Raw genomic sequence first — 18069 nt, 5'->3', positions numbered from 1 at the left:
CTTAAGCTTAAACTGAGCATAATATTAAGCTTTAGACTAAAAACAAACTAATTTTTGAATGTTTCCCTGCAGAAAAAAACCCACAGAAACTATTAAGTGTTTCTTTTGGTTTCTGATGGTTTTGTAAACCTTCCTGAACAGTAATATGCATGGTGACAAATCCAACCAGCACATCAGAGACGTTATAAATAAAAACACCGGCCACTGGCTGAAATATGAATGGGATGCTTGTAACTTTCCTATAAGGACTTTGTTTACATGGCACAATCGTGCTGTCATCCTGCACATGTGCTCCACTGGCCTGAAACCGCTGGAGTGAAATTGTGGGTGTAAACTTGCAGCTCTGCAGTCAGACCCTCTCTATTTATTAGCAAATGTTAGTATTTTTGGCTGACTCCTTCCTTTAAAAACACAAAACATTAACTAACAGGAAACGTCACATAAGCCTCAGTCCAATCAAATCACCTTGCACTTCAGCTGTAGCAATGAAACAGCCCACCAAATGCCAACCTTGTTATTACAATGTACTTACTGCTCGACCTTTTCTGATTGAATTTCACAAACGGTTTAATGCCACTGCTTTCTGAATGCCACCAGACCAGCATGCTCTCGTTCCGTGGCTTTCGGAGGAAATACTTTGAAAAGTGGATGTTTTACGGTGGGTTCACTGCGCAGCTCTGACATCAGAAAGCATTAACCTAGAATGAGAACAGTGCTGGAGTGCCTGAGTGACTGATATGCCCTGATAAGTGCGAACAATGCCTGACTGTAGTTCAGTCCTCAACACACACCACAGAAATCTTGCTTTCTGGAAAGCAACCTACCCACCACGAGCGTGATCTCACGTTTAAAACAGAAGAGGAATTTCAAACAAAAGCGTCACATGAACGTATCCGAAGTCTGTCATCACTTACCACTTCAGAATCCCATTCGAGACTTCTTCCTCTGAGGCTGGGAGGCCTGTGAAGACGCCCTGGGTTGGGATGGACGCCGCAACGAATACGATGAACCGAGGCGCTGCGACATGGCTGCAGCCGAGTGAACAGGCAAGCTGCCGTCGTCGACCTGTCCAGGATCCTGCGACGGCTCTTGAGAGCCGAACAGAGAGCTGAGGTAGTCCTGTTGCTGCCACAGCTTTGGCTTCTGCTGGCTGGACAGCGATGGTTTCAACGCTGTTTTCGAGGAAGAAAACAAAGAGTCAGTCTCAACAGTAGGGGCCTGCCCTTGTTCCTGGTTCTGAGACTGGGAAATGACCATGGCAGAGTCCTGCTCTTGTGGTTTACTTGGAGAACTTCTCAAAGATTTAAAGGATTCTGGTGACGACCGCTCGGTGGCCTGACTTGTAGGTCTTCTCTGAGTAACTGGGCTCTTGGGAAGCGTCTCAGGTTCTGACAGCGCGGTATCCTCTGCAGCGCTCTGTGAATTCACGAAGCTCTCCCCGTCCGAACCAAGATACTGGCTTGTGCCCGAAGACCACCCGGAAAGATCGTCCTGATAGCTGACGGATGAGGTGAAGCTTCCGGAAAGCGCCACCCGGTTTCGGGCTTTGGCTCGCTTCTCCTGCCTGCGTTTTCTGCGCAGAGCCTCGATCTTGGTGTCCCGGTTCAGGCCAAGCTTCTCATCCCACCAGTTACTCCAGTCACCCCCCCAAGAGGCAGTCAGCCGCTGGCTCAGATCATCTGGCCAGTCCGAGGGGTCCACTGCTTCTGGAAGAGGGGCAACTTCCAGAGGAGGCAGGTAGGTGCCCTTGTGAATAAGCAGCTGTCTATTCTTCATGGCGTCGGTCAGATCCTTCCTCAGGCTCAGGAACTGATCCTCCTCAAGCCTGTCTCTGTATTTGACCTTAAACCGCATCATATCTCTGGTCCTGAGTTGCCAGTGTTCTAAGCAATGCTCCTTTGCAGTGGCCTCAACCAGAAGAGATGCCAGCCACTTTTTCCAGATTAGCTTTAGTTCCTTGCTTGCGGTCTCTGGGCTCGCTGGCCTCACTGGACGAGCACTGTTGATCTGGGCTGAACGCATGGATGAGTCCGGGACAGAAGAGGGTTCACGGCTAATCCCTTCCTCTGCGTCGGAAGCGTGGGAATCCCGCTCATCGTTGACGACCACTTCTACTTGGCTTAGCCTCTGCTGATATTGCTCTCGTTCAGAATCACTGTCTGAAAACAACTCGCTGTCAGACACTTCTTGCTCTTTACCCTCTTTTTTAGTTTCCTCTGCTGATTCTTCCTGTCCCTCAGAAACCTGTGTAGATTGCGAGTTCAGGTTGGATAGCGATTCTACTGAATCTATGTTGCGGGACGGCTCTGGATGGGTGTCCGAATGTAATTTCAGCATCTGGCAGAATATGTCTCCAGCTCCTGTGAGCTGGAACACAGAGAGGAAGCCTTCATTCTGGGCTGCTGCTAGACCTGAGGGGGAAAAAAAACAAACACTAGTTTTCAAAGTTGCCTTATCACCAATTTTTACTTAATGCAATCAGTTTATAACAAGAAAGAAGCAGAGTGACTGCTACTGCTGTGGCACAAATTTGAAAAAAGTATAAAACATGAACAACTATCAGTTGAAACTGACCAATCGGCAACTGGCTATATTATGCATTTACATAATCTGGCAAAAACTTTTCCATCTTATTCTTATTCTCATCTAGTTTGTCAGTTCTTCTTCCAAAATATTCGAGAGGCAAACACCACATTTAGACAGCAGGTGTTTGGTTATAATTTTGGAAGTTTCTTAGCCTGCGGTCGTGCAGCAGGTAAAAGTGGCCCAAATCCAATCTTTTTCTTCACATGTGACACAGATGTGTGTCTGTGTGTCAGTGTGAACAGATAAACACACTGAATCTGGTATTTTCAGTTGTGATTTGAGACGCTTTCATATGTGGTGCTGAAATCTGATACGTATCCGATCTGCAGCCATGCGACTCAGTCTGAACAGCCAGATAGGAATTCAAGTGACTTTTACATCAATCCAACTCGACATTCGTCATAAATTCGCACTGCTGAGACTCAAACATTTAGGCTGATGTTTCTGTACCAAAAAATTAGAGAGACTTATCGCAACTCCTCCATGTTCGAATAGATTTCGAACGAAATGGCCGAACGCAGCCATAAGAGAATGAGGCTGCAGCGTCAAAGAAAAAAAAGTTTAAAGAATCCGAGGACACGAACTGGAAAACTGACCGAGCCCTTTTTACAGTGAGCTCGAACACATTCAGGGTAATGAGCCCAGCTGTCAGTCAGTGAAGCTTCATGATGGCTCCTGTGATGCTGGTGAAGATGAAGCTGATCCTCCGGGAGCAAATGGCGTTCGTTGGCAGTCGTGATTGTTTACCTCTGGATGAGCCGTGACGCTCTGTTCTTTTGCGCATGTGGGTCAGTTTAGGAGCTGATCTGTTCAGACTGATGTCACATACAGATCACATTTAAAAGATATTATGAACAGCCAAACAAAAAAAAATTGAATTTGGTGAGAAAATCAGTTTTGGGCCACTCTTACCTGCTGTGTGAAGTACCAGAAGCAAAAAAATGTTTTCATGCGCCAAAACATGCACGGTGTATTGTTCTCATTGTTTATATTGCACTGTGTAAACAGTTCCTCTGGTTACATTAGTGCATTCAGTGTGATTAAGTGAGATCAACATCCCTACTAGGTACACTCTACTGTACCTGCCTGCAGAGTTAAAAGGCAGGAAAAGGTTTAGTTCAGGTGTGTCCAAGTTTTCAAAGCAGGAGGTCACCTGATGAAATGTTTGAAGACTGAGAACAACTGATTAAACGAGTGGAGTCAGGTGAGTCGAGGTGAACTCCAGCTTGTTTGGAGTGAAAACCTGCAGCCACACCGACAATTCGCGGATAAGATTGGACACCCCTGGTTTAGTTTATACCAAACATTTTATCAAACGTACATAAAAACATTCAGTAATGGATCGAGATTCAACCTGCAGCGGGCACTGCCAGCCTCTCCTTCACTTTGTGCTGCCTGTGGGGGAGCTGCCGAATCGTCAGGCTCTCGCACGGACTGCAGAGCTTCTGAACCGGGCCGTGTGCCCGGCACGGCTCTTCACGCCCCCCTTTAATACACACACATGCAGACGGTGAGTTAATCCCAATACCAGCAACACAGTTCACCTGTTTTAGAGAGGTAGCAAGTTTAGCAGAGCTTAATGTCAGTAGATCCGAACACTTTCCTTCCTATCAAAGTACATATTTTAGCCTTCCGTCACTGTAAAAATAGGATTCCTGCAATCTAGTAGGTCTGCAATGATTGGCCGACGAAGCTGAGACTGATGATCGTGAAAAACTGTCAATATTGCTGCACTTGGAACAAAACTTTATACGTCCAAAAAAGTTCATTTTACAGGACAAGCAAAAACATTCTTAACTTTTAATGGAAGTAAATGGAGAAATATTTTCCAAGTAATTCTGGACCATTTCTGTTGGTCTCTTCATCATGGAAACTTGAGACAAGATAAAGGGCAACTTTATCAAATTATTAAGGCCTTTATCAAATTATGTCAAAAAATGAGAAACAACAAAAATTTGAGGGTTTGTTCCAAGAGCAACGATATGGATTTTTCTTGCTGATACATTATTTACTAAAAGAAAAAAGCACTAAAGAGCTCTACGATGTTCTTATCCCAAATCCAACAGACTGCAGGAAGCATAGGGGGTTATGTAACTTGAGAAATACTACTTTGTTTCTGTAACACAAAGCAGACGTTCACTCATGTTTCCAGACTTGCTTGTACACGTATGTGTTTGTGTGCCCGTGTCCCCTCCTGACCTGAGTACTGCAGCAGCATAGTCTCCTGCGCTTTCTGCGCTCCCAACAGAATTTTGGAGGTGCCTTTCGAGTCCAGTGCTGGCACAATTTGGGCAAAACATGGAGGGGACTCCATCATGTGCTCCCACTTCAGCGCAGGAACACTCGGCATTCGCTCATCCATGACATACGCAGAGAACTGAGAGAGAGAAAGAGAGGGAGAAACGGCTTTTAATTCCACATGATGACCGATTTAAACATCACCCTGTCCTTCAGTGACTGACTGCAGTTCAACACGCTCCATCTGTTATGTGTATGAGCGCCACATGTCTTCCTAGCTACACTCCAGGTTATGCTAAGATTTCATGAGTTGAGAAAACAGGATTGTCTGTAATCAAATGCAGTCTAATGGTTATAAATTGGCCATGTGTGAAGGAGAGAAAAAGCACAGGCGATACTGTTTTGATTACTATCATGTATGAAAAAGTACTAGTACTGTGATTGTATTGCAAGATGTTACAATTAAAATGCACCTTTCTACACATTTTTGTCTTTTTTTACTTTATTGCATAATTTAGCAGCCTCTCATATTGTGTTTTACACTGTGCCTTTTACATTTGTTGTTTACACCATTCAGGCATAACATGATGACCCCCTCCTTGTTTCTACACTCACTGTCCATTTTATCAGCTCCACTTGGGCAGCGTCCTGTGGGCAGCGTCCTGTGACCACTGATGAAGGACTAAAGGATGACCAACACAAACTGTGCGGCAGCAGATGAGCTATGGTCTCTGACTTTACATCTACAAGGTGGACTAACAAGGTAGGAGTGTCTAATAGAGTGGACAGTGAGTGGACAGTGTTTAAAAACTCCAGCAGCACTGCTGTGTCTGATCCACTCAGACCAGCGCAACACACACTAACACACCACCACCACGTCAGCGTTACTGCAGTGCTGAGAATGATCCACCACCCTCTGCTCTGTGAGGGTCCATGGGGGTCCTGACCACTGAAGAACAGGGTAAAAGGGGGCTAACAAAGTATGCAGAGAAACAGATGGACTACAGTCTATAACTGTAGAACTACAAAGTGCACCTATATAGTAAGTGGAGCTGATAAAATGGACAATGAGCGTAGAAACAAGGTGGTCATAATGATATGCTTGATCAGTGTATGATCAACTGACCAAGGTCGAAATTACTTGGGAAAAAAAAAACATCAGTTAAAAGTAAAGTTACTATTCTGGAGTTGACTGATGAAAATAAACGAGTACCTTTATATAAACCATCTACAGAAACTAATCTAGAAAACATTGTGACTGGTTGTAGGGCTCATTTACATACTGCAGTCTTCTATTTCAGTACTGCCAATAAGGCCAACAGCGCAATAACAACTTACAGAAGATATACTGTGCAAACACATGTAGATGAGTAGAACATGTATTAGTGCTGATAGAGCCGCAATTCTCACTATAGATTGAGGGACCAAACGGCTACGTATTGGTATCAGCTCAAACACTGATTGGTCCATCTCAAGTTCTCACCTGTGTTGCGATGAGGTGGTGGTGAGCGTGACCCTGGCCCAGATATTTGGCTAAAAACACCCTCTCTCCGCTTTTACAGCCAGCCGTCTTCCCAATCCGGAAAAGTGTATGAGAACAGTCACTGCTCTGGGAAAAGAGGATACTCAATCAACAGCCAATCAACAGGCAAAGCACAAAAGCTGGAATCTATTCATTCAGGCACCGGCAGGGCCATGAAACGGTAATCAATACAGCTTTGAGGTTCAGAACGTCCTACAGAGATGTTTCTGTGCGTCTTTCATATTCCTATAATTCAACTCTCAAGCCTTGCAGTGGTGAGCACTGCGGCAAAAACTTCATACTAATAAGACATTCCCACTACATACATATTCAGCCTTTCTCAGTTCTAATATGGAACAAACACAATGTAACCCCAACAAAACAGGAGCACATTTTAAACAAGCCGTCAAAAATCTGTTTTTCTTTTATATTTGACATTTTATGTTTCACATATCGCATCCATCTGGACTGAAACTCTGAACTTCTTTGGCCCAATCCCATTTCACCCCTCGCCCCTACCACTGAGCCCTTAGCCCTCTGTTTTGTGTGTTCATGTCTAGGGGTGGGGTGTCCTGATTCTTGTTGAGATAGAGGGGGAGGGTGAAGTGTTGGGGCTACATGACCCTCCAAACGGAGGTTTTTCAGAGACTCCAAACAGAGAGATATGAGAAAAAAGAAAAACCGGCAAGATGGAGAACAAGAGACCAAAGAAACCCACAAATGTGAGAATTCTCACCATTAAAATTACGATAACCACTGTTTTATCTTAGCTTAATGTTGTTTCTATGTATTATGGTCCTTCGTAACAACCATAAAAAATAGCTAATAGTACACAAATATTGTGGTAGCTAGTTGGCTAACTTTCCCGTTCCACCTTAAATAGTCCAGCAGTTCTGACGCCTGAAGCGCCAGAATGTAACTGCTGCTCCATTTAAGGTGGAACGAGAAAATTCAAACAAGAAGCTGGTGAATATCTGACTTCAGCTTCATATCACTGAAGAATTAGTGGTGGGCGATAATAAATAATTGGGATTGGGTCTAATAAAACATGCAGTTAGCCAGTATTACATCTACAGAAACAAGGTCATACCCTGCTGTCCGTGAGCTCCGCTCCTGTCCTGTCAGCAAAAACCATCACTCTTGGGTGTGCCGAGAACTCACACCATCGCCACAACGACTTAGCATTGAAGTACAGGTTTGAGCGCTCATCACGAAACTTCTGAGGCCTGAAAGATAGAAATTACCCCACAAAACCGCCTTAATTACACTGAAAGGACTGTTTTTATACAGTAAAATACAACAATGGCAACCTTTACAGGCAGAGACTTTCAATTTGTTTGGATTGTACATTCCAAATTGTGTTTACAGATATATCAATCACGTCTTCCTCTCCTGATACAGATTCCAGATACACTAACAGTGCTATTTTCTTTTTCTTCAGTTAAAAATTTGCAACACAGGACTGTAATGACCCATCAGTACAAAAGATGGAAAAAAAAAAATTAAATAATAATAATAAATTATGGTGTGTGTGTATATATATATATATATATATATATATATATATATATATATATATATATATATATATATATATACGCTTCAGACTGATTAACAGTTCTTAACATACGTCAGTCTTGAGAAAACTTTATATTCACTGTTTAAAGGAATTTTCATTTATTTTTAATTTGCTTTACAGAAACCAAAGCACTGCCTTTGCTCAAACACTTACTTGAACATATCACTGTTTTGAACCTTCTGGTCAGTGATGTGATATGACTGACTGATTACACACGATTACTATCATCCATTCAAACTAATTTGAAAGCTATACTATATATAAACTATACGAAAGCTTTTTAAATTTAGACTGACCTGTTAATCAAATTATTATAGCTTTATCAGGTTGCATGTAAGCACAGCCACAACCAACAAAGGGTAACTGGGTGGGATCTATACTCATAAGAACTATCTGAGGCGCAAAACGCCAAACATAGAGCTCTTCTGCTAAAACATAGTGATGAAGTCCAGGACGTAATGTACACACACACATAACAAGATACACTCCCCCACATAAACACACACACATACACACGGACTCACCGGCTTCCCACAGTCCAGTGATAAGCTGCTCCGCTTTCAGTGGCCACAACAAGTTCTGCACGAACATGAGGACTGCAAACAGAAAAGGAGAGGGCGCTGCTTAGATTACAGATTAACATTTACAGATTAAGAGCTTGTAGTGTGAACTGTGTAACTGACCACAGATACACAATCATGGCTGATAAATATGAGATTAACTTCATGTCTCCTATTCTCGTCATTCTGGATAAACACCCAACGTCCAGTACTGATTCTTCAGAACTATAACGTCCTGTAAATGTAGTTCATATCCTGACAGACAGACAGATGTCTCAACATCTTTCAACAAACACCAAGGCCCAATCCCATTTCTTATTTTCACCCCTACCCCTTGTTTTCGAGTGTCACCCTAACCCCTTTGAACTGAGTTACAGGGTAGTGGTTGAAATCTTCCCTCTGAAATGGGACCCTCAAATAAAAAGAGCATCACTTCATTAACAGCTACTAGCGCTGCTCTGTAGGCGACCCTGCCAGTCTGCAGTGACACCAGAGGAGGGTAAAGTTCAGCTCCTCACTGCTGGGCTTTAGTTACATTTAGGGCATCATATGCCTTCAAAGAGGGGGGCAATTATTTATTATCACCCACCCCTAATTCTTCGGTGATGAAGCTGAAGTCAGATATTCACCAGCTTCTTGTTGGGATTTTCCTGTTCCACCTTAAATGGAGCAGCAGTTACAATCTGGCACCTCAGGTGTCAGAACTACTGGACTATTTAAGGTGAAATGGGAAATTTAGCCAGCTAGTTACCGAGTCATCAGCATAATACTAATAATTCTATTATATTACTATAATTATATATATTTTTTGTCTTTGTTATGAAGAAAACGACCATAATACACTGAAACGACATTAAACTAAGATAATACAGTCGTTACTGTAATTTTTTAACAGAGAAAATTCTCACATTTATGTGTTTCTTTGGTCTCTCGCCAGTTTTTCATTTTTCTCATTTCTCTGTTTGGAGTCTCTGAAAAACCTCTGTTTGGAGGGTCATGTAGCCCCAACACTTCACCCCCCTCTATCTCAACGACGAATCGGGACACCCTACCCCTAGACGTGAATGCGCAAAATGGAGGGGTAGGGCTAAGGCTATGTTCACATTACCAGGCTGAAGTGGCACAAATCCGATTTTTTGCCCTAATGTGACTCAGATCTGATGTTTTCAGAGCTGTGTGGACACAAATCTGATCTTTTCAAATCCAAACTGAGCCACGTTCATATGTGGTCCTAGATCGGATACGTATCCGATTCGTGACCATGCGACCTTAATGTGACGCTCGGATCGGAATTCGTGTACTTTTCTCTCCACAGCTCGTGCGCCATCATTCAGCGTTACCATGGCAGCAGCGCCGAACAGAAGTTAAAGCCTGTAAACGATGGAAAAGCAGCTCATCTCATCTTTTTCTCCTTCGTCTCACTCTAATAATGAAGCTGAGAGCTGATCAGAGTTAATTATCTTCTCAGTGAAGCTCGTTCTGCTTATATATATATATATATATATATATATATATATATATATATATATATATATATATATATATATATATATATATATATATATATATATATAACCATCAATGGTTCTGCTATTTGACAATGTCAAGCTTGTGACCACAGAAGAACCCTTTTGTCATTCTATATAGAACACAATATACACCACGATCAATCTGAAGAAACATTGGAAAGAACTATTTAAGCGTGAAATGGTTCTATATAGAAATCATGGTTCTAAATACAACCATTCCCTTTACTAAAGAACCTCTGAAGAACCATCTTTAAGAGTGTACAAACACTCTGATGTAATTACTAGGCTTGTGCACAGACAGTTTCAGAGGGAAAAAAAGGGACAAGCATATGGCACGAACCCTCATCCAGAGATACAGGCAGCCTAAAATAACACAGACACATGCTGATATGGGTGTTCTTCCAAGCAGCACAGAGGGCGAAAGGACTGTCCACTACTCTACTGGACTAAAAAATAATAAAAAAGAAGTTCTAACTCTCTTTCAGGAGGTGGTGTTCTTTCAGAGCTCCACAGAGCCTCATATAAATCCATTCATTATGGTAGTGAAACATTAGGGCTAGGATGTTATTAGTGACCCTTACAGCTGACATCATGTTTGGCTCTTAAAGAGACATCGATGCTTCTTCACTGTCAAGCCCCTCCTGGGGTCTACCTGCGCAGTCCTCAGAATTAGAGCAATATGATATTTACTATTATCACCATAAACGACATCACAATATAGTTTTCTGAGCATATCGTGGAAGTTTCATTAAAAAGAGGGTAGAATTATACACGTTTAACTGGGTTCTGTGGAATTATGAGTATATTACTATCATAATTAATAAGAAATCCATAATCATACACTAAAAGTGCATTAACAAAAGTATACTAATCCCCTCACTAAGGACAGGCCTTGCTGTATGTAGGTTGAGGGATTTTGCAATGGAAAATTTCTGAAGCTTCTAGAAGCTGGTGTGTTTTGCTGTAAGGGCAAGCTGACCATAAAGAGTGAAGCCAAGCTGATAGGGAACCGGACAGTATCAGTGTTGGAACCAGTTTCAAAAACATAATTTGATTACAAACCTTGAGAGGATGGGAGTAGCCTGGAATAGCTGAGTATGCAAGTAAAAATTCAAGGACACGTGAGTTGAAATAAGAGTTTCCAACTGAAGTGTAAAAATAAGAAACAATGGGAACCAAAGTGAAATGAGAAAAGGTGAGAGGGAGGGGGCGATTGCTTCATCGCCCCCAAACAGGGTATAAAAATTGATGTTTCTGTATTGTACATTGCATTTGGTTGTCCGGAGCCATTTTGCCACCTGAAGCTTAATAAATGAAGAGGGCCTTTTCCTTCCTTCAAAAGAATTCAACGGCTGAAGTCTTTTATTCAACTTTCTTTTATTTTTGACTGAACTTTATTTTATTTTTGCGTTTATGGTGAGAACAAGCAACTACATTTATTAAAACTCTTAAACATAGTTATGGAACGGATTAATTTAATTTTATCCATATGTTGGGGCGTTGAGCGAGCGGGAATCACCTTGGTCCTGACAGTTTAGTGCAGTTTGTGAGCTACTGAATAAAAATCAGTGCAAACTTCTGATATTTTTTGCGTTTTAGTAATGTGGCACTGCTGGTCCCAACAAATAGGAATTCCACCAATTTTTCAAAATTTCAGCATAGTTCAGTGTGTGAGATGTAAACAGTGATTCAGTGAGTGGTTTGGTGTGAAATGGTTCAGATGTCTTTATAGTGGTGGTGATGGGAACCAGGGGTCGCCATGACTACAACACAAATATTTTATTTACTATCCAAAACCTCCAGTGAACCTACACGAGTCTTCTGAGTTTATATGGAATGTTGGAATGAACAATTACAGACTGTAGTCCATCTGTTTCTATGCATACTTTGTTAGCCCCCTTTTACCCTGTTAATAAATACACTGGTAATTACATAAACAAGGGAAATTCGCCAGGAAACCTGAGGCTCCCGCATTCTCTGCTGTCTCTCATTTCATCCTGACACATGCTGCAACATGTTTCACCTACAATGTACAGCATACAGTCTTCAGACTACGAACCACAGTGCACTGTGGTTAATGTAGTACTACAGTAGTAATATAGTATTCATCTATACAGGGACCCTGCAGCTCCTCTGCAAGAGGACAAGTTATAAAAGAGCGACTTCACAATTAGACACATCTGACAGAGCTAGAGCTTTTGTTGGGATGGTGCCCTGCAGGCTTGTCCCAAATACTCGAGTCTGGGCTCATTTCGCTGGTTTGTTTTCACACACAAAAACTTTGAATGCCTTCTTCTCTCCATATGTCTATGGCTTCTTTTCCACTGTTGAGCCAAAAGGTTCTCAGGGCCTTACTGGGCCATTCCGCGCTGGTCTGGACTCTGGTTTCTTTATCCGTCTGTTGCACCACTAAATCAGGACCAGGAAATACTAAAGAAAACACAAACGAGTGGCTAACTCCTAACAGGCTAACACAGGCTAATCACACACTAACCTGCCCACCACAAAAACACATTTGATTCCGTCTGTCTCTCCAACTCCAGTCTCTCTCGGCCTAATCTCCAATTCTCTATCCTCTAAACAGGTGTTTGAGCATCAGTTACTGAAACAGCCTGTTCTGCGCTGAGTTTCCCCTGTAGCCGCATAACTACATTAGCAATTTCATCGCCAAGCAGGGTAACATAAGAGTATGGTATTCCGTACGCTGCAGTATTCCGTACGCTTGCAACTTTTCCTGCTTGTGTAATAAAACCACTTTCTTGACATCTGTCAACAATACATCTGAGACATTGTCATATATCCTTTTATCCATCAAATTGGTTGGCAAGACCATCTAAGCTGGGTTTGGACATCAAATCTATGCAAATAGTGACCGACCCCCCCCCCAGCGCCACACGAACAGGGCGGGTGGGGAAACCCAGGGATGCGAACGTGAATGGGGTGGGGAAACTTTCACGGCCAGTTAAAATACATTTTAACACGTTTAAACATCACATTTAACACTAAAACAAATATTAAACAGTGGATCATCACCATGAAACACAGTATGTTTAGTACTGAGCTGTTCATCTAAGTTTACACTGTCAGCTAAGTGACCTCAGCAGACTCCTTTCAGCTGCGCCACAGCGCCAAAGCACCACAGCACAGTTCTACTTTATCTTTGTCACTCTTATAAGTTTATCATCTGTACTTGTGACAGCAGAGCAGTCAGTCGAATCAAACCTGCACTGTGGTGTCCGTATCTCTTTAGCCAAGTTAGCTAGGAGCGACGAGCTGGCTAGCATTAGCTTAGCTGGGAGGCTCCAGCTCCAGACACCAGAGAACAGGTTTAGCTTTCCGTCTCTGTAACATCAGCCACTCAACCCCATGAATCAACACCATCTAAACTTGTGTCAGTAAAGCTTTTGTTAGCCAGAACTGAACCCGTTCTGCGGTGAGCAGAGCTGGCAGCATGCTAGCTAAGCTAATGCTATCCAGCTATTCTCTCCTGGTTATCAGCGCCATTTAATATTTAGAAATTGGTGTTAGATTCCAGTTTGATGTTTACTGAGTGGACCACTGATTTCAGGAGGAGCAGAGATCGGTTCTCTGGAGCTCTGCCTGAAAACAGCTTTTACACTCGACCTATCGTACCGACCTCACAGAGCAAGCGGGAAAAAGCTGCAGTGTGAAAACGGCCAAAAAACTAGAACATTTTGCTTAAAGAACATTAAAGTTTTTTAACCTATGTTGAGCTTAACAGGGCTTTCAAGTAAAACCCACTTTTAAGTTTTTAAAGCCAGAGCAACAGATCAATAAAACAACCCAGACATAAAACACCTTCCTCCCCACTTTAGAGTGTCAACAAAAAACCTGTTCCACAGCGTCGCATCTCCATCCACACTTTACGGTGAATTAGATAAGCAGGTTAGTGTGGAGTCTGAACACACAGGCAAACAGAAACGCCTTACAGCTGATTGGAAACATGGGAGTACGGCCTAAAAGGCATCTGAACTGAACGAAAGTTTGGACGCTCCTGGTCAAATTCCATGTTTTTGTTGATTTTGCATTTATCAAGTGAAAATAAACTCATCCTCTACAGAGAACAATTTAATGCACAATTACTGTTTATTTGCTGAACTGAACATACTGGGGGGAAAACTCAGCAAATTAATGAAATGTGTTAACATTTACAAAACATGTAATCTGACACATCGAAACTCTACAAATGTGAATAGATCATTAAAAATGTCTAGTAATATTTCCAAATAAACTACAGCAAACTCAAACCTATGAAGGGTTTTGTCCCAAAATGCATTAAGCACCATTGTTAAAGATTTTTTCCCATAATATATGTAGTTGGGAGTGCTATTTTATGAATAATACCACCGTTATTAGAGCAGCGTTCGTTTTCCGTTACATATCAGCTGTTGTTATTTTCAGAAACTCGTCACACCTAAAATGATTCCAAACGGATATACAGCATTTGGAATCAAACTTTTCATATACTGTCGACAAACATATTATAATTTATTAGACTTTCAAAAGGGCGCACTGTGTGAGGACTAAACCAGACCAGACGTTTAGAACAGACCACCTCACCGACATAAACGAAAGGGACGCGCTCAAACCCACCTGACGCTGATGCTGGTGCAGCACTCCTCCAGCTGGATCACCTGCAACGGTCGTGGACGTTGACCATCTTTCATCATCCACACACCACAGAAATGATCCAAACGCACCCCGATGGTAGCTACACACAAACACACACACAGAAATGCACCTGTCAAAATGATATTCCAAATTTGAATATTTGGAATTTGACTAATTCAGTGACAGAAATGTACAAATGTAACACAGAAAATGCACATTCGAATGTTAAAAGCTCTCTGCTGTGGCTTTTTCTGCTACATTTGGTGTGTGTGTGTGTGTGTGTGTGTGTGTGTGTGTGTGTGTGTGTTTCCACTCTGTTTTAGCTTGTAATGTCACTATGTATGAGAGTTCACAGAGAAAAGTGCGTAATTTGGTCAAGTTCACCTTCCTGACTACTGGAACAATGCAGAACATATGAAAGAACACAGAAGACCACATAAGAGAGAGAACACATTTAAAAACGGCTTTAAATTTTACTGCACACAAAATCCAAAGCGTCCCAGATGGTTTCCACCGGCCACATCTTATGTTTTATTTTTTCTCCAATATGCTAAATTCAGCAAATAAACAGTAATACATGGTAACATCACCATCTACAGTCCAGATGTCAAACACAAGGCCTGCAGGCCAAGTCAGGCCCATGGCACAAGCCTAATATATTAATATAAGCCCCTTTTACCATGAGCTGCACTACAGTTCCCAGCATGCACTGCAACGTAACATGTGCTCCTGCCCCCTCCCCAACAGCGATCTATGATCTATGACGAAAGGGCAGTTTTCTACTGTACATTCGGGACATTTAAAGGGGTTAAACAGTGATCTGTAGCTGGTGAAACCTGTTCTTTTACATATAAAAAATGTTTTATCTTAACAGTATTTTCGAATCGTTTAAGTATTCAGTGCCTGTTTTTGCCGGTGCACTTTGAATAAATAATGGCCAGTTGAGGTCATGGCAAAATGTTAAGTAAAAAAAAAAAAAACAACAAAAAAACAAACAAAAAAACAACAACAAAAAAAAAACACTGTCCCACAGATTTGTTGAGAACCACTTTTAGTGGTTCAGTTTGACAGCCCTGACCTACAGGAATCAAAAGAACACAGGAATCAGCTGTGCCTCACATTATGTTACTGTTCTTTACAACTTTTGCCCATTTTTACAGACAATAGAAGCTTCCAGAGGTGGAAACAAATCACAAGTCTTCATACTCAAGCCCCAAGTCAAGACAGTTGAGTTTCAATTTAAGTCCCGAGTCAGTACAGGCGAGTCTCAAGTTGAGTCCCAAGCCAAAAGTGCTGATCTTCGAGTCCTAAACAAGTCAGTCTGCATTCTTCAGCTAATTTAAGGCCACAACACTGAATAACGGTAACACTACTATAGCCTTTTAATGACAGGACGTCAGCAGTGTGTGGCTGTAGATTCATTCATTAATTTTTTTTTTTTTCCTTCCAACTAAAATACAAAATCCATGATACAAAGATAACCAAAACAGTATGCACAAAGAGTAGTGCAACTATACATGAAAAGGATTTTAAGAGTACTACTGAGCTTAATTTAAAGAAAAAACAAACAAACTTTATATTTAAAGATAATTTTTGATGATTTTGGGAAACACTGGGCACAGGATTACATTAAAAACTTGGTCTGCCAACTTAAAAACAGCTGCTAGTTTAAACTGAATTTAGAGGACAACAGAAACTAAAACGGCCAAACGGAACAGTTTATAGAAAAGACAGCAAAATGACGGTGAAAGACGAAGCTGAAGTTGCCTTTTTTGTCGCCAGCAGCTTCTTATTCAAAATTTCCGCTCTCCACGTTTCTTCCACTTTGCGTCTCGAGTCTTTCCGAGTCGTGAAGTTAAAGTCAAGTCCCAAGTCTTTCTCGACTTTTGAGTCGAGTCTAAAGTCATCAAATTCGTGACACGAGTCGGACTCGAGTCAGATTCGAGTCCAAGTCATATGACTAGTCTACATCTCTGGAAACTAAACATGTCAACTTCTGGGGTCGGGGGGAAAATTATATTTGATTACTGGCCCAACAATCGCCTATTGGTTTCCTTGACCAATTTGATGTTGATTTTAGACTTGTTGGACTAGAGATCTCTAGGTGGGCATACAAGGGCACTTCAGCCTTACCTTCATCATCCACTCTGGCCGTGCTGATCTGTCTGACCGATCCATTCAGTTTAAACACCAGGGGTGCATTTTCCATGTTCATAAAGGGAGGTTTGCCATCATTGAATTCCAGCACCACTCTGTGGAAATCTGAGGTAACACAGTTAAGTACTGAAAGGTGAAGGTGAAAGTAAGTAAATGTAAGTGCATTGTGCCTCATTTCAGAACCAGATGGAGCTGAAACACTCCTCATAACTTCAGCATGAAAGGGTGAGGCCACACTACTGTATGCGGAATAGGCAGATGTATGGAAATACACTGTTTTTGACATAAAACAATGAATTTCAGATCGTTTTGACAGCCCAGTTTCCATAACTGGACTGTAAGGACTGGGAAGTGAACGATATGTTTTGAGTCCTTAACAAAGATTGCAAATGTCAAACTCATCAAAAAAACAAGAAAGATATGCTACACATACATACATCATCCCATACACACACACTGACCAGTTCAACTGTCAATCCAGTCTGATTTCTCAGCTGTTAGGATTTGATCTGACAGCAGAGACACTGAATCCTAAAGTGAAGGATACTCAGAGAGTCGAGAGCTTCTCCTCTGGGATAGACGAGACAGGCCTCTTTCTGGCCTTCAAAGTCCTCCAGAGGAAAGTAGCCTAGAGCGCCTCCGGTGGTGCTGGGCTGGAATTCCTCCAGGTCCTTCTGGAGAGTCAACTCCTCATGGAGAAGCTCAGCCAGGAGAGCTGATGGAATATCACAGACAACATCCTTCAGTAGGTTGTGATAGCGGGGCACGCGCTCCAAAGTATGTTCCAACTCACACCTGCAAAAGGACATGGGACTAGACTGCATTACGGCCGTCCAGGACACACTTTAAAATTAAGTTATGCTTGGGCCCAATCCCGTTTCACCCCTCGCCCCTATCAATTAGCCCTTAGCCCTCTGTTTTGCATGTTCACGTCTAGGGGTAGGGTGTCCTGATTCTCGTTGAGATAGAGGGGGAAGGTGAAGTGTTACAAACTACAAACTGGCAAGATGGAGAACAAGATGGAGAACAAGAGACCAAAGCCATCCACAAATGTGAGAATTTTCTATGTTAAATATTACAATAACCACAGTATTATCTTAGTTTAATGTAATTTCAGGGTATTATGGTCCTTTTCTTCATAACAACCATAACACAGTGACACTAAAACGAGTAAAGTTCATTATTTGACCGTAGAGAAGGAAAAAAAAAAACAGTAAAAAAAGAAAACTAATTAAATGGTTCTGTTCAAATTGATGTAAAAGGTAC

General features: G+C 41.9%; 1 protein-coding gene across 1 annotated transcript in view; it reads right to left on the bottom strand.

The window, feature by feature from the left end:
* taf1c (TATA-box binding protein associated factor, RNA polymerase I subunit C) overlaps nt 1-18069 on the bottom strand; it is a 32079-nt gene that overhangs the window by 4442 nt on the left and 9568 nt on the right. The window contains exons 6-14 of the mRNA XM_036587642.1: nt 17351-17598; nt 16780-16908; nt 14629-14746; nt 8450-8521; nt 7437-7572; nt 6308-6433; nt 4786-4963; nt 3941-4072; nt 915-2411 (exon numbers count right to left, since the gene is read on the bottom strand). Coding sequence (XP_036443535.1) covers nt 919-2411; nt 3941-4072; nt 4786-4963; nt 6308-6433; nt 7437-7572; nt 8450-8521; nt 14629-14746; nt 16780-16908; nt 17351-17598 — 2632 coding nt within the window. The 3' untranslated portion in view covers nt 915-918. The remainder of the gene's footprint in view (nt 1-914; nt 2412-3940; nt 4073-4785; nt 4964-6307; nt 6434-7436; nt 7573-8449; nt 8522-14628; nt 14747-16779; nt 16909-17350; nt 17599-18069) is intronic.

This window comes from Colossoma macropomum, unplaced genomic scaffold (assembly GCF_904425465.1).
Source record: "Colossoma macropomum unplaced genomic scaffold, Colossoma_macropomum, whole genome shotgun sequence".
Taxonomy (NCBI): Eukaryota; Metazoa; Chordata; class Actinopteri; order Characiformes; family Serrasalmidae; genus Colossoma; species Colossoma macropomum.
The sequence above is the reverse complement of the archived record's forward strand: the minus strand, read 5'-3'. Positions and strand labels throughout refer to the sequence as shown.